General features: G+C 31.1%; 1 protein-coding gene and 1 long non-coding RNA gene across 2 annotated transcripts; both read left to right on the top strand.

Moving 5' to 3' along the window:
• On the top strand, positions 1,659–2,661 carry LOC110013187. The gene is made up of 3 exons (XR_002288385.1): positions 1,659–1,779; positions 1,872–1,963; positions 2,603–2,661. It is a non-coding gene; the product is annotated as an uncharacterized LOC110013187 (long non-coding RNA).
• On the top strand, positions 3,144–18,584 carry LOC105178396 (phosphoinositide phosphatase SAC6). The gene is made up of 13 exons (XM_020699270.1): positions 3,144–3,218; positions 4,328–4,434; positions 6,547–6,633; positions 6,732–6,809; positions 7,562–7,632; positions 8,403–8,501; positions 10,757–10,856; positions 11,142–11,250; positions 12,837–12,909; positions 13,933–14,026; positions 14,977–15,069; positions 17,194–17,260; positions 18,305–18,584. The coding sequence occupies exons 2-13, from the start codon at positions 4,336–4,338 to the stop codon at positions 18,433–18,435; spliced, it is 1,101 nt and encodes a 366-aa protein (XP_020554929.1). The 5' UTR covers positions 3,144–3,218; positions 4,328–4,335; the 3' UTR covers positions 18,436–18,584.

Genomic DNA, 20,016 nt, shown 5'->3' with positions numbered 1-20,016 from the left:
CCAACTTTGAAGTTGCGATTGGGTGAATGATGTATGAAGTTGTTAAGCACAATAAGTAATAAGACCAATTGGTCGATCCCTTATTTCGAGCTATTCTATTGCTTAAATTTGCTATTGTTGATTCATCGACAATCTTGATTCTATTGTGCATCCCCTGTACTCTAATAGAAGGTTTCTTTCTACTTTACAAAATCCCCCACTTAAATTCATGAACTACACTTGGGGACGATTCAATCTCCATCTATTTTTGCCTTTTCCGTATGTTACTATTCCAAATCTCTAAATCTCTTCATATCATAATTCATGGGTTTCTCCCTTAGGTTTTGACCAAACCAAGCTTGTGGAATTGTTCCTGAGGCATGAATATGTATAATATTTATACATGAAAAGGCATGTTTGTCATCCATCTTTTTCATCAGTGACTTAATGTTAGGGCATAGATCTCTCTTTTCAATCTTATTGGTAGTCTAAGTATATAATAAGCTAATTTCTTTATAGTATTGCGATTATGCTATGATTAGGGAACAAGTGCAAATCACTCCTGAATTTGGAATCTAGCAGTAAATGTAGAGGAATGTGTCATTGTATTAATGCATGGAGTTTGTCATAATAGTATATGTTTTCTTTGCTTGATGTCTCTCTTGTTTTCCGATGGTGTTGAGAGATGTAAGAAGCTGCTTGAGTTGCATGTATTTGAATGCGTTAATAGTGAATTGTTAATAATACATAGTTATGTCATCATCAAATTACTTTGTTCCAAAATAAGTTATACATCAAATCAGGAGGTTTAAAAGTTTAAGATGCATGTAATGAACCTGGGCTTTACCCAGTCTACTGGTTTTTGTTTTAAGAGTTTGCTAAGTTGTCAATAATGTTCCTAGTAAACAATAGAGATATGACATATGTGACTTCATTGCTAGTAAAAACACTTTCTACAATAATCTAGCTCATGTCAAGAACTTAGATGCTTCTCACCTACATGTCAACATTTTTATTTTCCAAGACAAAAGCAATAAAAAGTAAGTTTGAATTAGTGTTTGAAGAGGGAATGGTGAGTTAAAATACAATCTTCAAGGGTATACAGAAAAGGCTTAAAGTTCTCAAGGGGCACTTTTAAATTGAAGCAATAACACTAAAATAACTAAATAGGAAAACATGTTCAACGTATACAGTAAAATACGATTATTTTGTGGAAGTCTATGGTAATAGCTTGAGATATTGTAATATGTTCACTTTAGGGGTCGCTTTGCCTAAACTTATCTATCAAATGCAAGGTCAAATTTTCTCCTTATACAACATTGGGTTAAAATGAAGAAACATTAGTCAGGAATAGGATTGAGAATCTGATAGGATAACTTTATTACAAAAACGAATAAACATGTAATGAATTTTTTTTCTAGTGGAGAATGAACTTTCAAAAGGACGAGTGCAAATTAGTATAGAAAAATAACTGATCTTAAATTCTTTTGTGCACTTATCTCTAACAATATCAAAAAGAATATAAGACGTAAGAAAATATTGTGCAAAAGTCATGAGGACATTATTGTTTTTCATGAAATAATAACTCCTAATCGTCATCTAATTCTTAAGTTCCATTAAGGCTTAGTTCATGATTTCTGTAATCTTAATATTCATTTCACTTTCTTTTCAGGGTCATATTTGTTAGTGATAACTGAACGTGAATATATTGGATCTTATCTGGAGTACCCCATCTTCAAAATCATTTCAATGAAGATTTTTCCTTGTGATCATTCTCTTAGGAATGCTCCAGAAGAACAAGTATACTATTTACCATTTCTTTTAATTGTAGATTAAGCATATTCACAAGTTTTTTCCTCCAATGCTATATAATGTACACATGTTTTTGCTAGAAAACGATGGAGAGTGAGTTTTCTCACTTGTTGAATGTTGCAGAGAGAACCTCGGGACTTTATTTCTCTTACGATGTGAATATAACATTGAGGTGAAGTTTTTTCTCCATTCTGTATGGTTGCTTATACTCTTATAGTTGTTTATTTTCTAAAATAATGCTAACAAGATGATCTTATGACCACTTAGTTCTTTAACTGCAAGTTACAGGAAGCATCATAGTATTGTTTCCCCAAATCATCACTGTCAAGAGGACAATCAGAAACAAAATGAATGTCTGTTTTTCCTTTTTGGGAGTTTATAATCATAATACGTGAATGAATATCCTACATGATTTTAATTACAAAAATAATTAGTCAACATACTATCAAGGAATTTGGTTCATGATCGGTAGAGGTATTTAGTTTTATTTGTTCATTAATGTGAGGAGAACAATCTGAGTACATTTGTTTGTCATCTAGAATTTATGGACTTTAAACATGATTTGGGTACTTTGTTAAGTTTGCAGCTTAGGAGGTTAGCATGTGTTACTTTGCTTGCTATATCTTACATTGTACATACTACTATTTAGTGTTTTTAATAATTTACAAAACTTTTTGAAACGTATCCTTTTATAGGTTCATGTTACTTATCAATCTTTAGGATTATAAGGTGCTGAAATTTTATTTTATTGATTCACATATATGGTACTTTTATCAACCTGTTCAAATACGTTATTGTTTATTTTTTGCAGTGCTCAACGACTGCATGATTTGGGTGATGAATCAAAATTGCTTCCCCTTTGGAGACAAGTAAGTGTCTTGATATCATTTTGAATTGTTCCACATGCCAGTTCTAATAAAGGTTGGTCACAAACAATAGTGTCATGTCTTGGTGTAGCTTTATTTTAGTAGACTGACTGAATTAAATGATTTTGTTTAATACGATACCTTTTCGATATCCGGTCCACCCACATTATTGTACCATAGTAATTTTTTATGTAGGCGGATCCTCGATTTCTTTGGAACAACTATATGTTGGAAGTGCTTAGAGATAAAAAGGTTAGTCTTATATGGTTGAATATAACAAATAATTCATTCTCTTTCAGACAAAGTCCCGTCCACAGTTTTTTATCACTAATATAAGTTTGTAGTTGTGCAGCTTGATCCATACTTACTTCCGATTATGCAAGGCAATATCCTTTGGATGTGTCTAATTTTCTAAATGTAAAGTATGATACAATTATTATGCATTTTTACATGTGAAGTTAAACCTTAACCAATAATCAGGTTTTCAGACCTTTCAAACTATTATTGGGAGAAACATCCTTGATGTCACATTGATTGCACGAAGATGTATTAAAAGAACTGGTAAAATGAGTTTTCTCAATCAACTTCCAAAATCTCTCCTCTCTATCTCTCTCCTCAAATTTCCTATATGTTTTTGTTGCTCTTATCAAGTTCAAATTGGGTTCTTTGTTGATCAAATGAAGAAGTGGCACATGATTCTACCATATAATACATGATTGAAATGTGTTCATATTCTTTTTTATATATTTGGGTTTAAATAGGTAGCATGTGAGGATGAACACTTTGGTTTCCTAGGTTGTTTTTAGTTAAAAAAATAGTTTTTGATGACAATATTACCCAAATTTGTGTAATCATTTGTGCTAATTACTAAAATAATTATTTCATATATATACACATATATGCTACAATCACTAAATTCCAACTAAACCATTTGGCTTATAAAGTTTTTGTGAATTTGATTTTTTTGGCGAATTTGATGTGCTACTCTATTTGAAATATTTATTTACATGGCCCTAGTTTTGCCCTAAGGGACCCGAAGTTGATGGCTTCATTCAATTCTTAACTTGAATAATGTAGCTCTCACCTTTCTCACAATAGCTTCTTTTAGTACTTATTGTTTATAGGGAAAAGTATTATTTTAGTCCGCTAAGTATGTCTTTTAATTTTAGTCCGATAACTAATGTCCATTTTTGTTTAGGTCCAGTAACTTACAAAATTGCTTACTTTTAGTCCTCTCGCAGATTTTCGGACAATTTTATCCCTATGCAACTTTTGAAAGGCAGTTTTAGTCCATATGCACTCATAGGGGTAAAATAGTTCGAAAATCTGCCAAAGGACTAAAAGTAAGTAATTTCGTAAGTTACTGGACCTAAATAAAAATGGACATAGTTATCGGACTAAAATTAAAATTAGGTATACTTAACGGACTAAAATAATACTTTTCCCTTGTTATATTGAATAATACAGCCTTCACCTCCCTCAATCTCTAAATGGCTTGAGTACTTAATGATTCTTCCTTAATTTTGAAAATGAATTAGAAAATGAACTAGCTAAAACATTAACAACCCAATAGTGCATTTTTGTAGCAAAGTTCATAAAAGTGCTTATTGTTTACGTGTGAAGAATACTATTTTTATTCTAGTGGGATCTTATTTTGAGTCTTTTTGAAGGCACTAGGATGTGGAGAAGAGGAGCTGATTCTGATGGTTATGTTGCGAATTTTGTGGAAACTGAACAAATCATACAAGTGAATGGATACACCGCATCGTTTATTCAGGTAACTCCTCATAGGATTATAATAATTTTTTAATTTATTTTTTATAAAACCTAGTCGCGCATACAATAGTCTTTTGAGATGTACTTTGTTGGTATGCAGACTTGCACTGAATGAGGCTTCATCACTTGATTATTTAGACACTGCATTTATATTGTAGAGTGAGTGCTCATGTTGATAAATGAGCAACAACTTAAGACTTCATCTTTGGTGTTACTAGAATATTTACTGTATATGTGCTATGAAAATTTAGATTGTCATTGTAAATTGGTTGAGAAATTACTTGAAAACACATTTTTTAGAATGAATTTATTTCATTATGAAGTGAATCATATCTGATTAATATACTATTTTCATTATATATAAGTAAAGAAACATTTTCTATAAATAATTCAACATAGCCCTAAGTTAATTTCTTAAGTTTTCATTTTGTAGTTAGAAAGAAGAACAAGAAATGATTTTGCCAATATAGCCATGAGAAGTTTGTTCTACATAGAATAAATAATAGCAACCGAACATTAGAAAACATGATATTGATTTTTTCAATGTTGACAGTTTATATTTATTCGTTGAACATTAAAATATTTCAAACTCATGACAGCTTGTTGCATATCTGACTTTGATAATCTTTTTAAGACACATACCCAACACACTCACCCACACACAAAAGCTCAAATACAAAACCTGCGATAGGAAATTTTGACACCAAACTATTGGATTGTCTCATACGGGACATATATGACGTTGATCGTTGTTAGTAGCATTTTTCTTGAAAGTTTCCTTAAATAATAAAGATGAAATGCATACTAGCAAAAGTGTCAATCTTCACACACTTATTCTAAACCTTGCTCCCTTGCCTCTAAATTTATCAAGCTTGGTTCATCTTATCAACCAATATATCTAAGTATTCTAGCAACACGGAACTAATTTTTCATTCTAGATGCATGAGAATTAGATATTTTTGTTTATCATTTTTTCTCTATCTCATTTGGTGTACTAAGACCAATGCATAGTGTAAAGATGGGCAAGAAGAATTATGTTCTTGAGCAATAGAAAATATAACTTTTAATTTTAAAAAAAAAAATATCGCATTGACTACATATCAGTCATTGCTATTCAAGTAGTTGTTGCTTGATATTAGGAATTGACTTGTGTAGAAGAGTTGATGTGAAAGTATCAAGGTCTAGAGATGGACCCAACAATTGCAGCCTATTCCCCACTCTGATTACAATTTCAAATTTTATATTTAAAATTAAATCAAAATTTTAAGATTGTCCCAATATAACCATGGTTTATTTAAATCAATGATAGATTTAAATGAATACTAAACAAAAAAAAGGAGCTACTATCATGGTTTATTTAAATCAATGATAGATTTAAAGACTATATTGGACCGCTTATTTTAAAATCGTCTTTGCTCAAAAACATGAGAGTTATCCCTTGTTTTGTACGGGAACAATTTTTGCATATCTAAATACCAGTTTCCCCCTATATGTAGTTAGGAGCGACATGAAAAAATGAGTAAGACATATTACTCAACAATCTAAACGTAGGCGTAGCTTGTCTTCATTATTGTACATCACATTTAACACTTTGAAACATGGAGGACAAAACTCATTTTCTTTTGGTGCTTTTTTTTTGTTTCCTCACCACTTCCATAGATGCATAACTCACTTTATTCATTGAAGTTGCCATATATAGGATTTATACCTTAATTCAACATATTAGAACACGTTTTAAATGTAGGGAGACATTAGGACTATGGATACTTAGTAGCTAAAAAGTGTATAACCATATAGACATACACTTCAATGGGCTAATACCATGACAAATAATTTGAACCTAGTCATATGAAATGAACTCATATCCAATCTATTTACCACCCCCACGTATTTTGGTAGGATATTTCTTAACTCTACCACAACACTTTATCCTATTCTTATTAGCACTTAGCTATAGAGATTTTTACGCCAGCCAATAGATTTGATACTGAGAACAAATACTGGTCTGTGTCCATGAATTATATCATCAAAGTTTGTTTTATATTTGTCTTCCTTCTAAAGTGTGATAAACAAATTAATATTATATTTCTTTCTTGTGAATTTGCTTTTGTAGATTCGAGGTTCAATCCCATTATTCTGGGATCAGATTGTTGACTTGACATATAAGCCCAAGTTTGAAATCACAAGAATTGCACAAGTAGTGAGTCGCTTTCATCTTTTAAATAATGATCTGCAATACAACTTATGAATAATATAATAAATTTCTTTTTTCTTAACTTCTTGTACATATCCGTGCAGCCTCAAGTAGTTGAACGACACTTTTTAGATCTAAGAAAGAAATATGGAAATGTTCTTGTTGTTAATCTTGTCAACAAGGTACGCGAATCCTCTTACCCCGTCAACTTTGCAAATTTTAATCATAGCTTTTGTAAGGAAGAATAATTTAAACTAATGATGTATCTTTTGTTGTCATCAAGACCATCTTCACAATTTTTCTCTAGTGGTTCACAATCATGAATAAGAAATTTCAATTGAAATTTATTTTTACTGATATTCATGCGTAATTTTAATAACATCGTATTTGGTTAAAATTTAACTAATTTTTCTTTTCAATCTCTTCAATTTCAAAGGACTGGCTTGTTGGTAATGATAAAGTGAGGTTCTCTTTTGTTTTATATATTTTACATAAAGATATTCTAGTTTTCTAGATCATTAGATTATAACCATAACCTCTGACAGATAAAAAAGCTCAACTTGTAACTATTTATCATGTTGAGAATGTATTAACTAGACATGACATGTTGTTTCAGCAGCTTGTCTTAGAAAAAATGGGCATGTCAATGTGATTGACTAATTATGAAAATCAGCTGACAATATGCCGTTCTTGTCTTAGAAGTTGTCTTGCTTGTTTGACTTATAAAATAAAGATGATTGAAAAGCAAAAAACTTGAAGATGCATCACATATTTCTGACCAAAGTGTAGTCACAATTAGAGTATTTTGATTTTCTGGGTTTATTATTTCTTTCTAGTATGGATTGTTATCATCATTTTTATATATTTACTTGTCGTGCAATATATTTTTATATAGTTATATTTCGATGTTCATATTTTTTTAAATATTTAACAGCATGGCGGTGAGGGGCTCTTATGTGAAAAGTTTGGCAGTGCAATGCAACATGTCGCTAGTGATAATGTAAGGTAGATTCTCTTTCAATTCGCTCAAAGCACTATGATTTTTCACAAACCACACTTAAGTTTCATAGATTGTGGCCTTATCATTTTATACCATGAAAATTTTTTAGGTTTCAACAACTTAAACATATTACATTATATTTTTTTTAGGGAAAATGATATTTTTCGTCCCATAGTTTAGACTCTTTTCACTTTTAATCCCATTGGTTATGGAATTCTCAATTTTAATCCCGTAACTTCTAAAAAATAGCACTTTTGATTCCATGATATATTTCATTAAACGGAACATGCCACGTGCTTAGCACATGGCCATTAGAGCTCACTTTTGAACCAATATATTACAAAATTCTTACTCTTGGTACTATAATTTTTAAAAAGTAACACTTTTGATCCCATGCTTAATTGCCACATGGCCTTTTCCATTAAACATCTAACAGAAAGGTGTTATGGGACCAAAAATGCCACTTTTTTAAAGTTACTGGTCCAAAAGTGAGAATTCTAAAATTAATACCATCAAAAGTTGAAAGGTCCCAAGTTACGGGATGAAAAATACTATGTCCCCTAATTTTTTACTTTTACTAGATGTTAAAATGCACACACTTTAAACTTTCTGAATTCATCCCTCTCACGTACTCACCTGTATTTAATCTTGGTCCCTTGTGACTTCTATTCGATCATTCCTTTATACTTTATAGTATAAATGCAGTCTAACTCATTTTTGTTTTTTTTTTTTGGGTGAAAAGTCTAACTCATTTTGATTGTACAACATTATGTAGATATTTGCACTTTGATTTTCATAAGATGTGTGGAGATACTGAGTTTGCATGGCTTTCCATTCTTTACCATCAAATTCAGACTTTTGTCTTCAGAAACAGGTAACCTTTCCAGAGGCCATATGGATGTTTGTCAAGTCTAATTTGTATATGTAGAGTTTATTTTTCTTGGTTTTTGCCGAACTTAACCTTGCTCATGATAACCATAGTACCAAGTAATAGAAAATTTTAGTCCGAACCTTATTCGATCAAACCTAAACCGATCATATGACGAGTGCAACACACTTATCGTGTGATTGATGTACAATTTAGAAAAAGTAATCAATTACATGGCAAATGTGATACACTTGTTCTATGATTGTTTTGGTTCTACTGAACCTAATCCGTTCAAGAATTTTCAGTAACTGAATTCTATTACTATCTTTTCTTATTAGATTCTTGCAAAAAAGGAGTAGGATTTAGTTTTGCACAGTGTTGAAAGCTAAATTGTGAAGTATATGATTGTATCATCTTTGAACGAAAAAATAGCATTTTTAGTTCCATAAGTTAGACCCATGTCATTTTTTGTCCCATTTCATTACAAAATTAGCACTTTTAGTCTTATAACTTATAAAAATTAGCACTTTTGGTCCTCATGCACTTTTCTATCTACAATTTAATGATGTAGGTCACATGTCTAGCACGTTGCCCTTAAGTATTTTTGGTTGGAGAAAAATTTAGCCCTTTTTTAAATAGTAGCATTTAAGTGCTTCATTTAGCCTACTTGATTCACTTTTGGAAGACATGATTCTTTCTGTTGCTTCTCGTTGGCTTCAACTCATAGAAATATGGGAAAAATAGGATTCAATTTTTATGAGAGATTGTTTTTTGCCCTAATTTCCTTCAAGATTTATTTTTTCTCCTCAAATGTAGTTATATTTTTTTCCAAAAAATGATCCCAAGCTGGAAATAAACCAACTTTCTCTCCAGTAAAAAATACTAAACAATCACATGATAGGCATGTGCTCTACACCATTAAATTATAGAAAAAGGAAGCGGATGAGGACCAGAACTACTAAGTTTTGTAAGTTAGGAGATTAAAAGTGCTAATCCCATAATAAATGAGATTGAAAGTAAAACGAACCTAACTTATGGGATAAAAAATATTATTTCCCCTCTTTGAAGCAACCATAGAGAACAATTATTAATTGCAAATTCAAAGAATTGTAAGATGGAAAAGTTTTAATAAGTCTTGTATTTTTGTTGAATAACTTGGACAGAAAACATAATGATTAGAGAAGTAGAACTAGCATATGGTTAATGTTGTTGGAGAATTAATTTGAACACTTGAGTTGGTACTTGATTTGTTCATAATTTTTCTTTTTATTACCTTTTTTAGTACTAAAAGAATATAAGATATGCTTAAATATATTTTTGGTTCTATAATTTTAGTACTTTAATTATTTATCCTTTATCTTTTTAAGGTTGTAAAATAGTCTTATAACTTTTAAACATTTCGCAATAACAGTCCTTCCAGTGCCAAATTTTAAGAGTTGCCAGAATAAATCATGTGCCCCTTGCAATTTTGGCATTTCTATCATTTATCTTTCTGAGGGTAGCAATTCTTCTGGTGCTAGATTTTGAAAAAATTACCGGAATAAATCGTGTGCCGTGTCATGTTTTTTTAAAGTTTTTTATCCATATTCACATATGAATATATAGAATAACAAATTCAGCTTGATTCAAGCTGACGTATTTTTTAAAAGGATTTTAGTCCAATAATATAGGGGTTGGCAATTTTAGTCTTTTATAATATTGGTAATTTTATTTCTTTTTCGGGTCATTTTGACCAAAAATTATAATTTATTTGTAACTTTAGTCCTGCAAATAAATTCATGAAAAATCAAAAATGTCAATTTTTTCAAGTTATAGGACTAAAATGTTAATGTCCATAAGTTTCAGGATTAAAATTGTAATTTAATTGAGTCATGTGGAAGCCACATGCAATTTTTCAGTCAATAATTGCGAAATTTTCAAAGTTACAGAACTAAACTATGAAAATTAATTCGTGCAGGATGCTACACCCATAAATTACAGGACTAGAATTGCATTCTTTCCTTTCTAAAACTTGTGTCATCGAGGTCATTTAGCAAGTAATTTTTCAGTGACGGGATGAATTCACTGATCTCTAATATGTGATAAAACAAAATAACTTAAGTAGAACTAAAATAATCGATTTTTCTATACATATATTCTTTCAAGAAATTGTTTGTTTTTCATTCCAATCTAATGATAGTTGTATATATATATGCATATATATATATATATGTCTTTAAATCATCATATTGTTTTCTTATCAATGTTATTGGCATCGATAGGTACTTTTTGTTAAATGAGAAGGGAGAGAAAGTTGAGGGGCAAATTGGAGTTGTACGGACCAATTGCATTGACTGCTTGGACCGTACTAACGTCACCCAGGTTTTTTTTTTTTTTTTCAGATTATTCTTTTCTTTTTATTTGAGTAATTTCTTAGCTTAAATGCTTGATCAAGTTAAAGAGTATTTGGCAACTTTGATTGTATGAAATAAGTAAAGCCACCTTTGATTGATTAACAAAGCTGAATTTTATACACTGTGGATTTGTTAATTCTTTTTTATATAAATTTTTCTACTTATTTCACATATTACAGTAGAGATAAATTACATTTAACCCCATATTCTGTTATCATTTTCTTTGTTTTTATTTTATTTATTTATTTTGCAGAGTATGATTGCTCGTAAAGTGTTGGAATCTCAACTTCGAAGGCTCGGTGTTTTTAAAGCTAATGAAACTATTACCAGACATTCCGAATTCGACAAATGCTATAAAATTTGTAAGTATGCCTTTCTTTTACAATTTTCTCTTTGATGTTGTATATGAGTTAATTATCCCTTTATAAAAATAAAATAGCAATTTACTATTTATGTTATTTAAAATGAAGCAATTTACCTTTTTAAACAGGGATGTAAATTGCTGCATTTAAAAGAATAAGGTAAAATTACATTTTTGGTACTGGAACTTAAGGTCATTAGCACTTTTTATCCTATATCTTACTCCATTTAAATATTTCATCTTTTTTTTTAACGAATTTAGTCCTAAACATTTCACACTTGGTCCGTTTTAGTTACAAGGCTAAAAATGAGATCTGTTACAGTGTGAAGAAGACTGAAATTGTCAATACATGACTAAATTTATTAAAATAAAATAAATGTGAAATGTTTAGGATTGAATTCGTCAAAAAATAACTAAATATGTAAATGAAGTAAATTGCAGGATCAAAAATACTAACGATCTAAGGTTACAGGACCAAAGATATAATTTTGCCTAGAAAAAGTATAGAAAAATAAATTATTTACTTTTTTATAAGAATGTAATTTGCTTATTTATTATTAGAGGGAGATTGCATTCATTTTTCTCCTTTAATAAATAATAAACTTGATGTTCATTTTATCATCGCTAACGTCACTCAAGGTCGAGACCAAGCCCTTTCAAGCCCATAAGGCTGACAAGGCTTGGGTCTGGCCACCTTTTGGACATATAGCCCATTGGATTTATTTTCATAAATATGTAAACTGAGCGTATTCGACAAGGTTTAGCCGAACTCCTTTTAATTCTTGTAGGCTTTTAATTCATCAATTAATGTAGTAAAACATAAAAAAAGAAAAAAAATAAGAGGTAAAAATCATGAGGAGAAAAATTAAATTAATCATGACTATATATCAAATACGTAATCTTGTAGAGATGTCCTCTCAGTAAAAGTCTAGAAGATGGTATAATAATAAATATATTGAATTCCATATTAAATTAATTGTAACCCAAACTCATATTTGTACAAGAAAATATAAATTGTCATCTAATCTTTTTCATCGTTATAAATTATCGTCTAATATAAATTGTCATATAATCTTCCTCATCAACACGCGAGCAGCAGCTGTACTAGAAAAAGAAAATCACAAATTTTCTTGTATCATAAAAGTTTGTTCCATCTCGTGATTTTCTCAGCATCAGGTTATAATTTTTCTCAAAATTCCTTTACTTTGATATTTATGTTATTTTATCTAAATCCCTCAGAACAAATAAAAAAGTTCAAATATAAAAATTATTTATAAAATCTGTGATTACAATTTATATAAATTTTTCAACTTGCCCCTCGTTCTCGGAGTAATAGTGATAGAAATTAGTTGTATTTATATCCTAATATGTAGTTAACTTGCAATGATAAATTACAATAATTTAATTTTTTAGATGAATTTTCAATAATTATAAAATTTTGACATGATTAAGCCAAATTTCTAACTTCGTCACTGATAGCACTGCACTCTTTTTTCTTCGGCACGAGGTTTTCCCATAGAGGAAGTCCTCATATTTCTTTTTGCATGTTCTTCTCATACATTGCCATTATTTCAAATGTAATGTTAGTGTGGGCTAACCATGGGGACGACATTAGCATCCAGTACGCTGGTACTCCAGCTTTAAAAGGAGATTTCGTCAGGTATTGTACCAAGCATGCTACGAATTATTGGTTGTTTGTAGATCAATTTTGAATTGTGTGAACCAAATGTTTGTTCTGTCTGCAAAAAGTGCATTATTAATATCTTGTTGAGTTGGGATTCATCACAATATGATATGAAGATATATGACTTGACACCATCATTGTACTTCATGCATTTTTGGTAGCACCAATTTTTTTGGAATTATATTTAAGGTTAATAACATTTAGCTTTCCTCTAAAAATAAGAAATCATACTTTTTTTTTTTTATTAAACTGCCCAGAGGTGGGAAGAACTTTCGGGGTCTCCGTCCTTATTAAATCAAGGGCATTCAGAAATTACGATGGGGAGTACTGACTCCCTAATCATTCTAGTAAATTAAAGAGTTAGGATTTGAAGGAAGTATATTCCCACAAAGAAATCTTGAAATTACACTACAGCCCCTCCTAAAGTTCACCGTTTTACACCCGACCTACTTGCATTAGGATTTGAACAAAAAATCTTGACGGTAGCAAAAAAATAATTGATAAATTTTCAATTTTGCCCATTATTAAACTCTCCCAAATATATTTTGTACTTGTAAATTTTCACTTTAGCCCATTATTTGACAATTTTGTTCCTAATGGCGCATATTTACAGAACAAAAAATAAAATCTATTAAAGTGTGAAGGGGATCAAAACTGTAAACACGAGACTAAATTTGCTAAAAAATAATCAAATATGAGATGTTCAGAACTAAATTTGTAAAAAAAAAACACACACACACATAACTAAATGTATAAATGAAGTAACATGACCAAAAGTACTTACGACCAAAAGCCACATAACAAAAAATATAATCTTGACTTATTATGACATGTCCCATAATTTTTTATTATGCTCATGTATGTATATGGCTTTTCAGACCAAACTCATTTTGCTAATTATTATTCAATAAATTAAGGTTTGCTATTAATTACATTGAGACAACTTTAAAAAAATTTAATTTCATTTGGTTTAAAATATTTTCCCAATAATAATATCAGATTGGGGAAGAGGACAATCCAAGGAATTGTGAAAGATAGCTGGAGTGCTCTTGTGCGGTACTATTTAAACAACTTCTATGATGGTACAAAGCAGGTTTGATGCTTCCTCTTTACCTACACAAAGTCCAATGTCTTCTTTGAAGCTGCACTAACATGTTCAATGTCAATGCTACCAACATTTTCTGGATGATTTTAATTGGCTATTTCAACAACTTGTCTCTATTTTTGAAAGTTCCCTTTTACCATTATATGGAGATCTTAAATGTTTAGTTCCATGTTTTTTTTAGGGGAATAATATTTTTGATCTCATAAGTTTGGCCCATTTTATTTTTGATCTCATTTGTTATGATGTTACCACTCTTAGCCCCGTAACACCATAGGTTAAGCGCCCAGCACGTGGCCATTTGGTTGGAGGAAAGTTAGAGTATTTTTCAGCTTGGGATCAATTTAGGGAGGGGGAGGAGAGGGAATATATATAACTACATTAACGAGAATAGATAAATTTTGAAGGAAATAAGGGCAATAGCAGGGGGGTTTCTTTCTTCTTTTATAAAAATTGAATCCTACCCTTCTTATATTTCTGTAAATTGAAATCAAGTAGAAGCAACACAAAGAATCATGTTTTTCACAAATGAATCGAGTAGGCCAAGTAGGGTATTCATATGCTATTGTGGGAAAAAGAACCAATTTTTTCCTCCAGTCAAAAATGCTTATGACCCATATGCTGGGCACGTGCGTTACACCATTAAATTATGGACAGGAAGGTGGATGATGACCAAAAGTGCTAATTTTTGTGAGTTGTGAAGCTAAAACTACTAATCCCGTAATGAATTAGACCAAAAGTAAAATAGGCTTAATTTATAGGATCAAAATCTATTTCCCCTTATTTTATAAAACAGTAGTATGTTTATGCATACATTTTCATTAGAATATGCATTAAGTCGGTAAAAATGTGGTTTAAGCATTTGCAATCAATTATATAATATGCAACAATTATTATGTATATTAATCGAGTTGAAATTTTACCTTTACTTCTTCATGAAGGATGCAATTGATTTATTACAAGGACACTCTATTCCCTCTGTTTCCCGAAGTATGACTCCTTCGATCAAGAAAGATGGCGTTGAGGCAATAGTTGTGAGTTACCAACATTCATTATTTTTTGTATATATATTGCATTTCTACATTTCTCTCGTTCGGACATCCATAATTACCTTATATGATAATATACAGTTTAGTTTTTATTAATTTTTGCAACAACCCAATTTTGTGTATAGTACGAGGTTGTACAAAGTTTCAAAAACATCCCATCTCACTTTTTACTTTGTCATCTTAGCTCTTGTATATAATAACAGGTTCAGGATCGTGTCGATCTGTTCATCGTTTTACTTCACTTCTGCCATTCCCTACTCTGTGCTTTTCACTCGGACTACTGAGTGAAAGCAAGACAAGTAAATCCTGATATGAAAAAATGAATGTGAATGAAAACAACGATTAGGTTGCCATACATTATGCATGTAAGAATAACTTCTGGAGACTAGTTATATATCTCTTCTAGAAAGCCAGTGAATATCAATATCTCATTCATCCGGTGCTTGCCCAAGAAAGACATTATTGCAACGGAAAATTCTTGTTCGAATCAAATTTGACCAAATCAAATCAATCATAAAGTAAGTGTTCGCACTTGCTATGTGATTCCTCACCTTTCCCTAAGCTATACACCTTTCACACAAGTGTATTGCATTTGTCATATGATTTGTTTAGATCTGGTAGAGTCGGGTCCGATCTAGAATTATGTGTACAAGTAATGCGACTAGAGGTTCTTACACTACTTTAGACCTATCTAATATAAGCTATTTTTATAGGGATTCTTTTATAGTATAATTTCATGTATATCCCATATGGTTTGAAAATTATATATAGTACCCTAATGTTTGCTTCTATCTAATAAATAAGTCCCTCCGTTAGTCAAAATTCACCAAATTAATGATATTAATGAAAATATTTGGATAAAAGTTTATATTTATCCCCGATAGACTTATAATTGTGCAAATCAAATAAATTTTTTCATGATATAATTACTCTTATACATCTCCATATGTTTATGCATGTAATAAGATGATTACCCATAGATGGTCTTTATTAGAAAAAAATTAAATATAAATTGAGACATTATCGAAAATCTAGTGAGATACGAGAAGCTATCTATGAAGAAGACATTTCTTGCTTATCTTTATTAGGTCAAACATCCTAATTTTTCACATTTGAAATCCAATTTTATATAACTAGAAAAAGTAAAAATCTACCCAAACCTCAATTTTGGAATATCACTTCCACTACCTGATGCAGGTCGCACAATTTGGGGTCGGGTCGCTGAACCTGGTAACTTGAGATCGGGTCACTGAATCCCGCTTTGAACTTCTTACGAGTGGATCCTGAGAACAGAACACACGTTAGGCTTGTTGGGTAGCCTTAGCTAAGGCCCTCCGATACTTAAGTTAGAAAGTGGGATCGAAAGCGATCAGTAGAGAGCGAGTGAGATAAAAAAAGTGATAAATGCACTTGCCTATAAATGTTCATAAATGCTATTATTTATAGTATACGGACCCATTTATAAACTTGCCATGTGGCATTATCTGGTTCCTCGAGTGTCAGGTAATCCGACGGTTATCAGAGAGGGCAAGTCAATTGGATCGGGTCAAGACCCGACCCGCGTCGTCATGCGCATATCCTGCCCTTTATTGCAAATTTCATTAAAATGGAAGGGCAATTCGATCTTTTAGTAATTATCCTGATCACTACCAAAAACAAAAGTTCATGGCAACTTGTTTTTGCAATGGTTTTCATAAAAAATTCATTACAAGGACAGATTAGCCATGGCCTTTTGCGACGGAATATTGTTCGTTGCTATAGGTACTGATGCTATGTAGCAACGACTTTTTCTGCAGTTGCAAACTTTGACACGATTTTTGGTCCGTGGCAAATTATTGTTGCAAAATGCTTTGCTAAAAGATTTAACTTTTCATATTTGCAATGACTTTTACTATGGTATATTTTTGGCAAAGTCGATGAAAATTTCGTTCCAAGATTATTTTTTGTTTGCGAGGGAAAGTCATTGCAATTCATGCGTTCTTCGTATCGACATTTGTTCATAGAAGATCAAATTATCGATGTTTCTCTTAAAGATCATAATTTTCTGATATAGTGTATGCGCATGATGCTTTTATATGTCATAGTAATATGGTTTATTTCCTCCTGCAGTCTTTTCGACTTGCTTTTTGGTTGATTATGACTGGACTCTTCTTTGCAACAATTTCACTAAGACGAGGTTAGAATGCAGTTAATAACAATTTCAGTTTATAGTTATTGCGCTTTTTATTAAAGTTGCTTCTCAATATTACACTTGCACCTGCATCTGAATTTGGACGTGTTGGGACAACTGTTCCATTGTCTTTTTGAACTATAGAATTTAACATCTTCTTGAACAAATTACACAAAATTAAACAATAAGATTCTTGGGTTATTATATCATTTTAGAACTGCTCGTTTTACGTAAACATTTTCATACACATCATAAAACGTAGAAAGATTATTTCTTTTTTTTTATATATATTTGATATCTACTTAGATAGTACAAATTAAGTGAAAGTCTATATACATAGGAAGTTTGATCCTGCACAACTCCTATTCAGAATGTACAAGCTTTAGAATTAAATATTATATATGCTTGCTCTTAAAAAGTTTGGTATAGTTACAAATATTTTTTTGTTATTAGAGAAATTATAAATATCCCTTGATTTGAATGCATGTCAAACAACGAGCCCATTTCGTTAGGTTTTCATCTAATTTTTATGATAAACTGATCAAAATGCCCTTTTGAATTACAAATTAAAATTTTATATAATTTTCTAAAATTTTTTATGGATTATTTATCATACACACCCTCAATTTTTTTTATATTTTTCAAATACTTTTTATTTCTTAAAACATTTCAGCAAGGGTAAAATAGTAATATTCACTTCACCATCTGGGACTACATAATTATTTTTCATTGGAGTGGAATATTTATAATTTTTCAAACAATAAAAAGATATTTATAATTATGGCAAACTTCAAGAGAGATAGCTATAATTTGCCCTTTTTTACTATGCTAAGATAGAACTTATAAGTTTTATTGCATTATTTGTGAAAGAAAACCTCTCATACTGCACCTAAGAAAAAAATGCATATGCATTGTTTGTTGGCCACAAGGCTATAGCAACATCTAGGGGGTATATATATATAATGCATGGTTGTTCAATATTTGGATTGATTAACATCTAACCCTTTCTCTTGATATTTCCATACTCAGTAACTTTTTATATTTCTGCAGTTCGATACAACCTGTGGAATTTACTATTTTCAATCATGTGGGCAAGTATGAGTTTTCTTATAACATCGCTTGTGAGGGCCAACGGTCGGGCTTTCTGTAATCGTCCTCGTCTGAGCCATCCTCAGCAGTGACGGTTTTAAGCCCTAGTCGTTGTCGTAATATTCAGAAAGTTATAACAATACGATTTCGGAGTTTTGTTTTACCTTTTGATATGTTTGAAGCGATTGTGGTTGTTCACCTCGTTTGTTTTTCAAACTTTTCCATAATCTTTTACTTTCAATTGTCTTCTCATAATATTTAGGGGAAAAACTCAAAAACCTTTATAATAATTTCTAAAAGCAATTCATTAAGTTTAATGAATACGGTCTTTTCATTTATAAATCACTTATTAAATTTCTAAATAGTATTTCTTAATTTATGAAATATGTCGTAGTTTTACTTAATTTAAATTTTAAAATATTTATAATAATATAATTATTTTATCAAGATAATAAGTATCACATGCAACGTACGTAATCCCTATTAATAGCTGAATCAGTACCTCAACTCAGTGGCTTTCTTAAGAAATTAGCTGTGTTTCAACCTGGAAACTATTGAAACTGAACATTAGCTATCTCACAGAATTGCTCATAAGAGGAATATTTGCAGGTAGATAAGCATAAACAGAATAACATTACATACCAAATCTTTTAGAAACATCACGAGTATATATATATATATACATGCATATACATATAAATACTTGCAGCGACGCATGCTGCAACATTTTTCATTATGTAGTTCGTTTCGTAAATGAACTATAAAGAATACAGATATGCTTGAGCAGAATATGTCAAAATGCAACAGAATTTGGGACAGAAAAATAGTTAGTGTGAGCAACCAAACGACGATAAGATCAGGACCCCTTTTTTCTCATTTTCAGCAAATCGTAGAACCTCTTTGGCCATAGAAGAGAATGAGCATGTTGTGTCCTGCGTTTTCAGGCTGATGCCCTGCCCAACCGAAGCAAACTTGTTTTAGTTGATTCGGTTCATCTTCTATTACCGAAAGACATGATGAACCACTTAAAGAATCCATCAATTCAAATACAACGTAAAGAAAACTGAAGCTAGGTTCTAGAGGGAATAATATGGTGCTTATGGAGGGAAATGGAAGGGAAGGAAAAGAATTTTCTCTTCTATGCCTAGACACATCGAATGATGAACCACATGTCCCCCTAAATTATAGCCTCTTCTTTTTGCGTCTCTGTCTCAATCCCTTTTTTCCGACGAATGCTGTAGTGTATGATCAATACTTGTTTCAGCTTGCTTATCCAAACATATATAGAGGGTAGCGACTACGATGAGATAAAATCAAATGTTTTGCAAAACCAATGACTTGGTACACAAACTCAGTGACGTTCAATTGCAACGGAGAGCATAAAAGGATATAATACCTGCAACTTCCTCAAATTTTCGCTCAGCTTGTTCTTTGCCGTATTTGCAGCACTTGACTCCTGCATTTGTATCAGATACTGAGACAAGCGCTTTTGCCCTTTTTTGCATTTAAAATAGCATTTTGATCAGTAAAATGTGAATGGTTTACAATGTGTTTTTGTACACATTCCATCTCACTTTGAATTAGAGCTCAATAACATTCTGCGTAACATGTGAAGATTCACCAGTAGGAACATTGAAGGTGCAACGAAAGCCATTCTAGCAAACCGTCATCTG

Source organism: Sesamum indicum, linkage group LG15 (assembly GCF_000512975.1).
Source record: "Sesamum indicum cultivar Zhongzhi No. 13 linkage group LG15, S_indicum_v1.0, whole genome shotgun sequence".
Taxonomy (NCBI): Eukaryota; Viridiplantae; Streptophyta; class Magnoliopsida; order Lamiales; family Pedaliaceae; genus Sesamum; species Sesamum indicum.
The sequence above is the reverse complement of the archived record's forward strand: the minus strand, read 5'-3'. Positions and strand labels throughout refer to the sequence as shown.

Bases quoted from the DNA above. Each gene is read 5' to 3' on its own strand.
- LOC105178396 (XM_020699270.1), top strand. From the start codon at position 4,336: ATGTGGAGAAGAGGAGCTGATTCTGATGGTTATGTTGCGAATTTTGTG. The intron at 4,435-6,546 runs GTAACTCCTCAT...TTGCTTTTGTAG, and splicing joins ACACCGCATCGTTTATTCAG to ATTCGAGGTTCAATCCCATT. The intron at 6,810-7,561 runs GTACGCGAATCC...AATATTTAACAG, and splicing joins TTGTTAATCTTGTCAACAAG to CATGGCGGTGAGGGGCTCTT.